Source organism: Archocentrus centrarchus, chromosome 21, assembly GCF_007364275.1.
Source record: "Archocentrus centrarchus isolate MPI-CPG fArcCen1 chromosome 21, fArcCen1, whole genome shotgun sequence".
NCBI lineage: Eukaryota > Metazoa > Chordata > Actinopteri > Cichliformes > Cichlidae > Archocentrus > Archocentrus centrarchus.
Genome location: NC_044366.1, coordinates 22,938,548 through 22,951,366, shown reverse-complemented (window position 1 = coordinate 22,951,366; position 12,819 = coordinate 22,938,548). Strand labels below are relative to the sequence as shown.

Sequence of the window (12,819 nt, the reverse complement as noted above, 5' to 3'; positions counted from 1 at the left end):
TAATGAACCTTATAAGGAATACCACAGTGACAACAATCCAGGAAATCCAGTGTGTTCCGTGCTACTTTGGAAAGATTTGCCTTTCAAATCTTTCCCTTTTGGTCCGTCTGTCATGAAGGGTTTAATGAAATTAAAATGGAGGCAGAAGTTGGGTTGCATTACGCTCGTAATATTTATATGAGTGTGTTTAGACTAAACACAGTTACAGTTGTAGCATGTGTAAGTTGACACCAGATGTAAAAGCAGTGTACATGCAACTTAATACGGATATCGCTACAACCAATACTCGCCTTACCAAAATTCTGGAAACATGGCAGCACTTTTTAAAAAAATGTTTTTCAAGGCAAACAGCAAAATGCAAATTTTCTCACAATTCAGATACTTGTATACTTTCCATCCATCTGCTTTTGTGCAATCCTTCTTTTAAAAAAATGCCCCGTAAACTGTTAAGAGCAGGGCCGTGGAATCTATATGCCTTCTGAGGATTACACAGCACCGAATGAGTGATTGAGTTTGGGAGGGAGTGCTTAAAGGTAGAATACTGTAACTGTTAGTTTATGCAGGATATGTCAAGAACACTAGAAAGACTAGACATGGCTGCTTGGGTGCAGAAGAGTGCATGGAATTCAGGTGACCAGCTTCAGAATAAGAGGCCTTTTTGGAAAGCAAAGCCTCTCATGCAAAATAAATAAGACTCCAATGAAGTACAGAATAGACAGAAAGTGCCACATAAAATGTCAGAATCAGATCCCGATCCTGTTCAGCCTGCGGTCTCATGTGAGCTTGAAATGGTGATCAGTGAAGTTGATGTGTACCAGGATGCTCAGATGTACAAGAAAGCGAGTTAGGACGGCAGGGAATAAGGCACTGAAAGGATGATCCTAAGAAGACAGAGCCAAGGTGGGTACATGTTAGATCAATGAAATCAATGATTCTACCTTGATCACAATATGATTTTTTTGTTGTTTTGAAAAGTTAAATAGAAGATAAGTGATAAAGAAATAAATCTTAATCCTATTTTCCACTAGGTGATTGTTATGAACAGTTACCTTTTGGTGAAATTGTAATGAGTTTTATGAGAAAGATCAGATACTGGGGATGTTTAAATTTGGTTTGGTGTTTGGGCCTGGTACCAAATGATGACATGATAAATATGCACTTAATATCCCAGCATTAGATGTTCCAAATTAATGTGCTTTGACATTGGGTTGTATTCCACATTTAATTTGAGAAATAAATTTGTTTTACAGCAAATGTTTCAAAGGATACGGCATGTCAGTGTGCTTGTTCATGCAGTATTTTTCACTCAAACTGTGTTGCATATAAACAGGAAATGGTTTGTTCCACAGCAGCAAATACGGGTAAATAAAAACAGTTTGACCACAGTAATGTGATGGGAGTTACTTAACACAGCATTATGTTTGTGATAGTGTATTGCATGTACACACACTGTCGCATTTCTTGATTTGATTAGTAATTCAAGTATGAGCTAAGTGAAGATATATAAGCTGAAACTGCTAAATAGACCCCAGGATTTTGTGAACTAAGGAAGAAACAACACACTGAGTGTTTTAGGACACTTGGCCACTGCTTCCACAAAATTTAAAGAAGGATGCCTGGCAGGGGACCGGCATACAGCCACAAGCTACAAAAATACTTTTTACTCCCTTATGAGGTACCTGCAAAAGCTGAGCACAACTGCTTTTGAGCTCATCTTTCATTCAGCAGTAATTCACAAAATCTCGGGGGGGATTAAGTAGAACATAATAATGTTAAAAAAAAAATGATGGTTGATTCATTTTTATGTGATTTGCATTTATGACTGTTAATAACTACAGGCGATATTCTTTAATACTTATACAACCTCCTAATGCCTAAGCTGGGATACTGTATGTTATGTAAGTAAACATAGAATGTAATGATCTGCATAAACCCATATTTTATTCACAGTAGAACAGAGAACATATGCTTAAATCAATAAAACTTGCAATTTTTAAGGGGAATAAACAAGGTTGTTTTTAGTTTGACGGCAGCAACATATTTAAAAAAAAAAAAAGCTGAGCCACATTCACCATTGTGTAGCATCCCTCTTCTTTTAAGGACTGGACTTCTGGAGAGGAGAGGTCCCGTTTAGGGTTTAATATTTTTCCCGAAAATGACATGAATCAAATCCCGGGAAATGACGAGCCATTTCCCGGGAATCCCGGGAAAAAAAGTTTATTTATTTTTTATTTTAATTAGGCCTTCTGTAGCCTGTGTCGGCCTTAACCTATTGTGATATTGTAGAGGTAGCTTTCCAGCTATGTCCTGTTATGCCCAGTAGGGGGCAACGTCGGCTTGATTAACGCAATAAAACCTACATCTCGACATTCGAGTTCTCGAGCTATTCGGTGTTGTATCGTTCCTCAACACTCCCTTAACAAATATAATTCGAATATTCCTCCATTGTACATGGAATTATACCAAGCTATTTTACAACTGCTGGTGCAAAACAATACGGTTCATCTCCACAGCATTGATAAAGGCTCAGCCACGCTGTCGTGGCGACATCTGTTTCGCTATATCTCCACCAGTGGAACGCTGTAATAGTCATTGAAAAGTTAACTACTGTACTACACTATAATATGACATAACACAGGGCCTTGAGTAATGCACTACGACTTGGTCATTGCCATTCTGGCAACAACAAATTTATAACACCGTGTCTGAGGGTTAAAGTAGGTTCGCTGTGAATCGTCTATTGAAAAACTGGCCAATCCTTATAGCCTAAAAAATATACATTTTACTCAACTCCATTTTAAAAGCGAAATATGTTAAAGCAATCTATTTCATGATAATTTCTTCACACATTAGGCCCGTATCCTAATTCATGATTGTTAGTAAGCGGCTGCAAACGAGGAAAAGAAACACTCGAAGTTAAGCAGATATTTCTTTATTGTTCAGGGCAGGCATATTTTATAGGCTATATAATGCAATATAACAATATATAATAATATAAAATTATATAATACAAAATACCTTAGGGTAAACACATTGCCTACGATTTCAACAAATTAAAGAGGAAAAAAGTACAACTGTGTAATACCTCTATTAAAACGCTTGAGATGAAGGCTGAAGCCTTAAACGGAGGCTGAACATGCCTGAAATGAAGAGTAATGCTTTTCGCATTAAACAAACCCTTCTCTCAATATTTCCTTAAATTTAACATTCTGAAGCTTTCTTTTCTTTCTGAAAGTCAAATCAACGCGCGCGACTTTTTTCCCGGTTTCCCGTCTAACGTTTCCCGGGAAACGGGAAATGGTTCTGATCGCATTTCCCGGGAATCCCGGATCCCGGGATTAAACCCTAGTCCCGTTCTTGTCTGATATAGGATTCTAGCTGCTCAACAGTCCTGGGTCTTTGTCATATTTTTCAGTTCAGTTTTATTTATATAGTGCCAAATCACAATAAACAGTCACCTCAAGGCACTTTATATTGTGTCCTGTAATGCTGTGTGGCAGATGGAAAAGGACCCCAATGCAGGACACACCGGGGGGAGTAAAATTTAAACTCTTTAAGCATTATTTGCAAGTGCAGAACAGAAGGCTGGGCTGGACGGAACCAGTGGCAGCAAGTTCAGGATAACAAAAATAACTTGACTTACTTTCCAGGTACAAGGGCAAAAACAGGAAGCACCCAGCAGGAGAACAATGATGAAGCAACGACAACAATGACATGAATATGGACCAGACAATGATGAGGGCACGACAACAGGCAAAGAAAAAACCGGACTTAAATACACTAGGGGAAAATGAGCCAGGAACACAGGTGAACGAAATAATACTAATGATCAGGGAAAGCAAAACAGCATAACATGCACAGCGACCAGAAGATTACCAAAATAAAACAGGAAGTGAGACGAGGGAACAAAGACGCAGACCTGACACTGAACACCGAGAAAACACAAGGAACTAGAAATCACAACAAACTAAACCGCACAAAAAAAGAAACTCAGAACAGGCAAAAACAAAACACACTGGGTCAAAAGGACCCCGGACCATGACGGTAAGGTAAAGACCCTACAGTAATTACAGAGAAAACCCAACAATCCAAACAACCCCCGATGAGCAAGCACTTGGCAACAGTGGGAAGGAAAAACTCCCCCTTTTAAGAAACCACCAGCAGAAACAGGCTCAGGGAGGGGCAGTCACCTGCTGCGACTGGTTGGGGCTGAGTGGAGAGACAGGACAAAGACACACTGTGGAAAAGAGCCAGAGATTAATAATAACTAATGATTAAATATACAGTGGGATATAGACATAGAGGTGACTGAACAGAAACACTCAGTGTGTCATGGCAACCTCCAGTAGCCTAGGCCTATTACAGCATAACTAAGGGATGATTTAGGGTCACCTGATCCAGCACTAACTATAAGATTCATCTAAAGTTAAGTTTTAGTGCTAATCTTAAAAATAGAGAGGTGTCTGTTTCCTGAATCCAAATTGGGAGCTGGTTCCACAAAAGAGGGGCCTGAAAGCTGAAGGCTCTGCCTCCCATTTTACTCTTCATGATGTACAAAATGTTTTCGTTTGGTTAAAGGTCTGGACTGTAGGCCAGTTCAGCACCTGGACTCTTCTACTACAAAGCCATGCTGTTGTAATAGATGGAGTGTGCAGTTTAGTGTTATTGTGCTGAAATATGTCCCTGAAAAAGATGCTTGGATGGGAGCATATATTAAATTAAGTGCTGATAACAAGGCAGCTGGTGAGTCTCTTAGTCCTTAGTTCATAGGACTTTTTCCCAGAATTTTCCTCGGTCCGTTTTAAATGATTTGGCCCAGAGAAGACGGCAGAGTTTCACGTAATTCTTTTTTGCGTGACTTGCATGCTTTAAGCTGCATCTGTGGATGGCAGTGAACTGTGTACACACTGAGCCCATGCACTGATTTACTTAACAAATTCATTCTTGTTTTTAATACAGTGCTGCCCGAGGGCTTGAAGATCGTGGATATCCAATACTTTTACCCTTGCCACTTGCACACAGAGATTGCTCCTCATTCTCATAGTCTTTTTATGATATTATGTACCTAAGATAATGAGACCTCACGACTTTACACTGAGGAACATCATTCTGAAATTATTCCGCAATAATTTGTAGACCAACCAATTTTTTTGCAGATTGGTAAACTTCTACCGATCTTTACTTCTGAGAAGCTCTGCCTCTCTAAGATGTTTTTTTTTTATACCCAATCATGTTACTGACCTGTTGCCAATCAACCTAATTAGCTGCAAAATATTCCTCCAGCTGTTACTTTTTGGTGCCACATACTTTTTCAGCCATTTTTTACCTCCATCCCAACTCGGTGTGTGTGTGTGTGTGTGTGTGTGTGTGTGTGTGTGTGTGTTTGTGTGTGTGTGTGTGTGTGTGTGTGTGTGTGTGTGTGTGTGTGTGTGTGTGTGTGTGTGTGTGTGTTGTGTCTAGACTCCCTTTAACAATAAGAGTATACTGGCAGTTTTAAAGCTATCCTCTATCCAAGGACTGCTATCTCTCTCAGGTGGATTGTAAATGGTGTGATTGTTGTTCTGAGGGTGAATGTACAGTAGCTCTAAAAGTTCAGTGCACTTTGAGAGGTTTTAGAAAAAAAATGCACCAAGTGGAAAATGTGCTTAAACACAGAAATAATGCAGATATCTGCAGCAATATATAAACCACAGAATGTTAACCAACCAACCAAAAACATATCGTAGCTAATTTAATTGGCCATTTGATGGCTAGTTGACTCAGTTAACTTAAGTCAAACTCTAGCAGTGGCAGCTGTGTCCCAGGTGTCTGGGCATGCCCTTTTCAGCAGTCCCCGTGGAGCTCATTTCTGCGGTTGTCTCGGTTGCTTGAGCATTTTTTTTTCTCTCCTGCTTCCATATTTGTGTGATCATTTTGGGCAGTACAAATGTTGTCAAGTTTCTGAAGATGTTTCCTGTGTTAGTTGCATGGCATAACATTCAAGCAGCTAACAACTCTCCCCCTTTCCTATTACAGAAGCTTCAGCTGTTTCACTTTCATACACTCACTTTAGATTTTAGTCTCATTCTTTACAAGATCTGTGCTTTATATTCTGTTTGCCTCCTTTGTCCATCACAGCCTCCTGCCAAGTCATTTCGTCTTCTTTTGGTGTCTGGCAACGTCTCTCTTACATGTTTCCCGTTTTGTTGTTTCTTTGTGTATCCCTCAGAAGATAGCTCTCTACTCCACCCCCGCCTTTCCATCTGTGCCACACACTTGTGTTGTTTCACAGCTACTGAAGCACACATCCTGATTGCTACCAGGTGAAGCAAACTACAAATGCACACACATGCTTTCATGATGTGTTGTGGCGTGCACGTATAGTCTGCAGTGGGGGTGCAGTTGCACATTTAGGTGACATTTGCTTGGTGATAACATTGCCACCGGGTAGGCTTGAGGGTTTTCTCTGCTTTTTGTGCATCATACATGCTGCAGTTGTTGTTTTTTCAGGTGTTAAATGGCACATTTTCCATTCAGTAACATTTGACCCCCAGTGTGGTAGACATGTCAGGACCTGTGAACTGAAAATTCAGCTTGATTGTGGCTTAAGTATTCACAGAGGAATTAGATATGTGTTTGTGTGGTATATTTTCTTTATCTTGCACCATCCCCGCTCCCCGTGGCCCAGTTTCTTCCCGCTGCTTTCCTCCTGCTTGACTAGGGTCAGCAGATGAGCTTTGACCTCCTGTGTGGCCCCAAGCGAATGGCTTGAAGGCCGGGTGAACGGAAAGAGGCAGGAGTCCACAGGGGCACCCGAGATCAGTTCGCCTGCACTCTGCAGGACCCAGCAGCTGCAGAGACAGGAAGCTGTAATTAGGACTAGGAGAGGCTTAATACTCAGAGCTGTTTCTTTTTCTTCCTGCCACTCTTCCACTCCTTCACTCTCGCTCTCTTTCTCTCTCTTGAGAGAGAAATGCTTCCACATTAAGAGACCAAAACTCGTAATTACATGTGATTGTAGTCCTCTGATGTGAGGCAATTTAATGCTTCATTTATTCACCTTCATTGCTGTGTATTTCATGCCTTAATCCATCAGTGAGCCTAGCGTTTTGTACAACAGTATTATCAAAGCTGCAGTGAAAATAATTCAGGCTTATAATGATGATGTTATTTATTGTGTGGGTTTTTTACTGATTGTCTTTTTTGTTTTTGTCTTTTCACACAGAAGTGAAGTAAACAAAGGTGTCATGTTGATGTGTTAAGACCAGGTTTTTGAAGTAATGTAACAGAGGTGTGCTAGAACAGCGGGTGGGTGTTTTGCTGGGTATCCGAGTACTGAGAGTTAACTAAGGAGGTCAAACAAATGTGATGCATGGAAAAACAAATGTAGTCAAAATAGTCACTATGCATGCACATACGTGTGCACACACACACACACAAATCATGTTTGCCATTATAAATGTCATTTTGATTAAAGAGCTCATATAGCGCTTTCTCAAGGATACTTTGTGAAGCAGCCAGGGATCAAACCACCAACCTTCCTAGTAGTAGGTGACCATCTCTACCTCCTGGGCTATAGCCACCCCTAAATAAGGACTGAGTTAAGGGAAAGAAATATACTGCGTGAAGGTCTTGAGCTATCCCTTATTTCTTGAAACATTTGCAAACAGAGGATTACAGAATATAAGGTAGGGTTAAGTGGCTTAGCAAACAAAAACAGATTCTTCTGAAAATGGTCAGGTAAAAGGACTGGACTGAAAATGAATGAAAAAAGCAACCAATGTCCAAGGAAAAACTGTAAGGACCTTCAGAAAGCCTGGACAACTATTGCTCAAGACCACTTCACTTAAAAAAATAAAAATCAAAAATACATGAAGTCTGAAGCAAAATATAAAGAAATGGGGCTGGCTCAAGACTTTTGCCCTGTATTTAATCAATTCCTTTTGTAAGTTGCAACACATTTTTATGAGTAAACATAAAGATTAAAACCAATCAAAATATAACACAGATGTACATGTCTTCAGAGACAGTCATAAACATAAACTAGTTTGCTTATGGCTTATATCATTATAGTGTCTCATAAATCAATTAAACGTTTGTTTAGTGCTTATATAGACCATGTCAAATGTAGGAGTGATGTTAAGTGTTACTAACTGATCAGTGTTTTAGCTCTCATTCAGCATTAAGTTCATCTTAGGGGTAAAACCACCATAGCCATCACACTCGAGTGCTGATGTGTGAGACAGGAAAACGCTGCAGTCATGGTTGAAGTCATTTTGTAAGTTACTGTTTGAGCAAAGCTTTCACCCTAAAGGCTTCGCGTGAAGCTTAATGTTATTTAAAGCTTGACTCAAACCTCACATTATGTAACTTCCGGGAAAAACTTGAGACGTTTTTGTTTATTAATTCGGGGGTTCGTCGGATGGTTCAGATTGTATTTGATCTTTGTCTGATGTAGCATTTAAACGCAGCCAGAGTTTTAGTTGTAAAGTTGTGCCTGAAGTGCTGAATGTTACATGAGGGGAAGTTTGATTACAGCTAATAAATGGGGCTAGTCTTTAAAAATTCTCTTTAGTTACAAGTGGAAAGCAGCCAAGTTCTTGCTTCCAGACGGTGTTTTCCTGTGGTGCGTCTGTGTGAGAGGTGTGGTTTCATGCACACATCCCCTCATGCATGCATGTGCATGCTGACTCCACTAATTAGTACCTCTCTTCTACTCAGGGTACTGTTATATCCTGGCAGACACATGGACAGGAAGAAATAGAAGCATCAGTTCAGGTGAGTAGTTCAAACCTCCCTCTTCAATGATCCAAATTTTTTGGGGGCTTCCCTTTCACAGTTTAACTGTACTTCCTTTACAGGCCCTCCAGCTGACCTCTGGGGTACGTCCTAGCTGTGGGAATTTATTGTTGGTGGGCCCACAAAACTGGCGTGCATGTGAGTAAGAGGTAATGAAGTCCAGTATGAGGCAGTGGCGGAGGCTGGTGCTGGTGGGAATGCTGGCTTGGGTTCTCCTCTTTCTTGCCCTCCTGTCGTACTTCCTGGATGCTCGTGTGGATGAGCCCCTGACCTCTGCTGGCTCTTTACTTTCCCAACACCCCGACACACGCCGACTGGCATCCATACAAGCTTCCCATCAACAGCATGCCATCCTGGGCTCCCGACCTGAGTTGGCTTTGCCATTAACTACAACATATCCCAGAGATAAGCCAGAGCTGGAGCCCTCTGCCAGCTATATGACCCCAGAGACCAGCCTGGAGTTGAGCCAGAATCCAAACAGTGCTCCCTATGCTGTTTATGGGAGCCAGGAAGCAAGTCGCCAGGACTACCTGGACCAGCAGAGCCTGGCAGCCTGGTCCTCCTTTGGTACAGAGAACGTGGGTTCTCACTCAGACCCTGCAGTCCAGAGTCGTGAGAGATCACAGACTGCAGACTATCAGAACCACCTCAGCACCACCCGTTACCACGGTGGTGAGGAGGAAGATGAGAGAGAAAATGAAGATGACGATCTGGGAAACAGAATGAAGATTTCAGTAGAGAGGAAGGCTGCTGGTGACTCCTCTGATCTGGAGGAATACTATTTCTCCAAATCCGCCTCTGTAGTGCAGCGGCTTTGGAAGGGCCGTGTATCCGCGGGCATGCTGAGTCCTCGGTTGCAGCGTGCCATGAAGGACTATGTCAGCGCCAACAAACACCATGTTTACTACAAGGGGCATCGCAAGGCCGCTCGGACTGCCAAGGAGCTGCTGTGTGAAATGAAGGCTCAGGCACGGCTGAGGACAGTAGACGGGTTGGAGCAACCCTTCTCTTCACTTGGCTGGGCTCATCTCGTGCCATCCCTTCCCCTGGAGCAACTGTACAAAAAGGAGGACAAGAGAAGCTTCAAGACCTGTGCAGTGGTCACCTCTGCTGGGGCCATCCTCCGCTCTGGATTAGGCAAAGAGATTGGTAAGCAGCAAAAAATCACTTTCTGGTATTTGTAAAAGAAATTTTATTGCAAAAAGTGTTGGAAATTGTTCCTGAATAACTTGAATGTTGCTATACTATAATAAAATCAAAAGGATTTTATTTTTTAAATTCCATAAAATTCTTTATGACGCATAGTTGAAATATGGAGCCAGTGCTGCAGTTAGAAGGCTTTGTGTGCCTATGGCACTAAAGGCTAAATTGGAATTAAGTCCAAGATTTGAGGAAGAACCACAAGAAACCTCATAGAAATGGGTCTCAGTTTTGTTTACAACACTGGATCTCAATGTCTCGCTCACTAAACCTTATTCTATTTTCAAAGTTGATTTTTGAACTGAGTGCTAGGTGCAGAGTACAACCGATTAATCAGTGGGCCACTATTATCAGCCAATAACCACTATTGCCCAATCTATTGGCATTGGAGTTTAGAATAACCAATAAATGGAATTACAGTTGGCAACACATCTGTTTGGTGCAACAACAACCAGCTGTGTAAATGAATAACCAGTGCTTTTATTTTAAACTGTGTTGGCTATCAGAGGGGTATTATTGTGAAACAGCAATGATGTAGCTCAGTTGTGTTACTGTTGCAAAATGGTAAAGATGAAATCAGTGTCATCAACTCCACTTGACCTTAAATGGACCAGTTCACCGTATTTAAGAATAAAGAATAATCAAAATAATTCATTAGATTGTTTTCTAACTAACTTATACTCCAAGTGTCCCATTCAGAAAGCTGAAGTTTGGACGTCAACACATTTCCATTTTGTGCCTGCAGCGATTAGCATTTGCTCAGGTTTTGTGTGGATTTTGCTGATTAACTTGTCAAGCTGATTGTGTGCAGCGTTGAGTGTGTGCCTAGTAGGTTATATATCTTTGCATTTGAATGTGTGTGTTCTTGGTTTAGAGACTTTTGGCAGCTCTTTGGTAAGTGGGGAGAGCGTGAATTCAGTGACAGATGGCTCAGTAGAAAAAACAGAACCCCCTCTGGTAACCAATCAGGCCTCTTCACATCACATATAGCCTCCTTGCATTTCCCTGTGAATTCAGCTGTTCAGAGAAAGCACCAGAATTAATAAGAAGCTTTGTGGCTTCATTTTTCTGCGTTTCTATAGACTGATAGGGTTGCACAGATACTATCTGCCACAGAATACATTTTACAAGAAAGACAATCACAGCAAACAACTTGGACAGTGAAACTGATACATGTGAGCAATGGAAACATACTTCTCCCCTTGACCTTTTATCTGTGAAGGCATCAGTGCTGCACTCTTTCAACTTGTCTCACACTTGATGCCTGAAAAGTCCCCAGATGCAAAGTCAGCCGTAATGTTTTTCCTATAAATTTACAATTATACAAATGAATACCGCATACTCAAATGCATCTCCAATTCTATGTATTGCCCGCACACCTGACTTTTGGTACATTAAGAACATTTGACTGAGTAGCAAAGAGAAAAAAGGAAACTGCCTTTAGGTGCCAGATCTTACTATTTGCATGGATCATCATCTCCCATGTTTGTGTTTTTGTTTGTGGTCAGTCATGATATGATTACATACAAACCTTCCCATGGAAGCACCTGTTCATGATGATGTCTCTGAGGTCACATGAATCCCAGTGTGAAAACAGCCGCAGGGTGTTGGTTCAGCGTGTAAATGGGTGGTTAATATTCATTTAAAAGAAAAACCGATTTTAATTGATGTGACGTAGCAACTTGATAAATGGGACTGTTGTTATGAATCTGATTATTTATTGAACAGGCTCACAGTGCTTTAAACAAAACAAAACAAAAGATGATTTTGCTACATTAATTTTCAGACTTAGCTTCAGCAGGAAATCAAATGCCATCGATCTTGGTCTGTCTACTCATTCTCACCCCCCCCCCCCCCCCCCCTTCAAAAAAAAGGGCAGAGAACCTGCATTTTGCAGTTCAGTTCAGTTCAGTTTTATTTATACAGCGCAACAGTCACCTCGCAACAAACACTCACCTCAAGGCACAGGTGAACAGTGACTGATTATTCATTCAGTAAGTCAGTCATCATGTCCAAACTTGAGTATGAGTACCACACCCTTGTGTGTGTGTGTGTGTGTGTGTGTGTGTGTGGCTTTTTTGGATTGCAATGTTTCCAAGTGTCTGAAAAACTGACTTCATACTGTGAGAGCTTTGTTAGTCAGAACTTGGTTTTGTGATGACGTGTGCCTGCCATCATGTGGTGAACTTAGCAAACAGCATCCTCAATCCAAACTGTGGAGAAAATTCATCTTTTTGCAGAGTTATTCAGTCGAATGCAAACATCCTGCAGCATGCACTTGTTTGAGAGGTTTGTATTATTGATGAATTCTGAGACACAACTCTGCTGTCATTTGAACTTATACAGGTCAGTAAAATATGCAGAGGCAGCATTAAATATGTTGCTGAAGTGCAGAAGTTGAGTAAAACGTTGAACCATGTCTGATTTACAGTTTTATATTGGGTTTGTTTTTTTTATTACTTCATGTTCCTGTCGAAATAAAGAGTAATGATGATCATGATAGTAGCAAAAGACATAAAACAGTAACAGTAATCAGAATTTCATGTTACTTCAGAAATACAGTCAAGAATTTAGAATTTCTCTAATTTTTCTACATTATTAATTTTATTATTTTTCTTGAATTTAAAACACACTATGCACTACATTTACACATGCTTGGGTGTATGTAGTATATGTATATGTAGTCAACATTCTGGCAACTCTTAGCTTTTGAGCATAATGATCTGTCTGTAATAAAGTATTAAAGTAAACATAGATGTCTGGTTGACACTAAATAAGCTACTAGAAGCAAAAGCTCATTCAAGCTGATGAGATCTATCTATCTATCTGTCTATCTGTCTA

General features: G+C 40.7%; 1 protein-coding gene across 1 annotated transcript in view; it reads left to right on the top strand.

Annotated features, from left to right (window-relative positions):
- st6gal2a (ST6 beta-galactosamide alpha-2,6-sialyltranferase 2a) overlaps positions 1-12,819 on the top strand; it is a 44,278-nt gene that overhangs the window by 16,711 nt on the left and 14,748 nt on the right. The window contains exons 2-3 of the mRNA XM_030757871.1: positions 8,701-8,757; positions 8,841-9,927. Of these exons, the coding sequence (XP_030613731.1) occupies positions 8,931-9,927 (997 nt within the window). The 5' untranslated portion in view covers positions 8,701-8,757; positions 8,841-8,930. The remainder of the gene's footprint in view (positions 1-8,700; positions 8,758-8,840; positions 9,928-12,819) is intronic.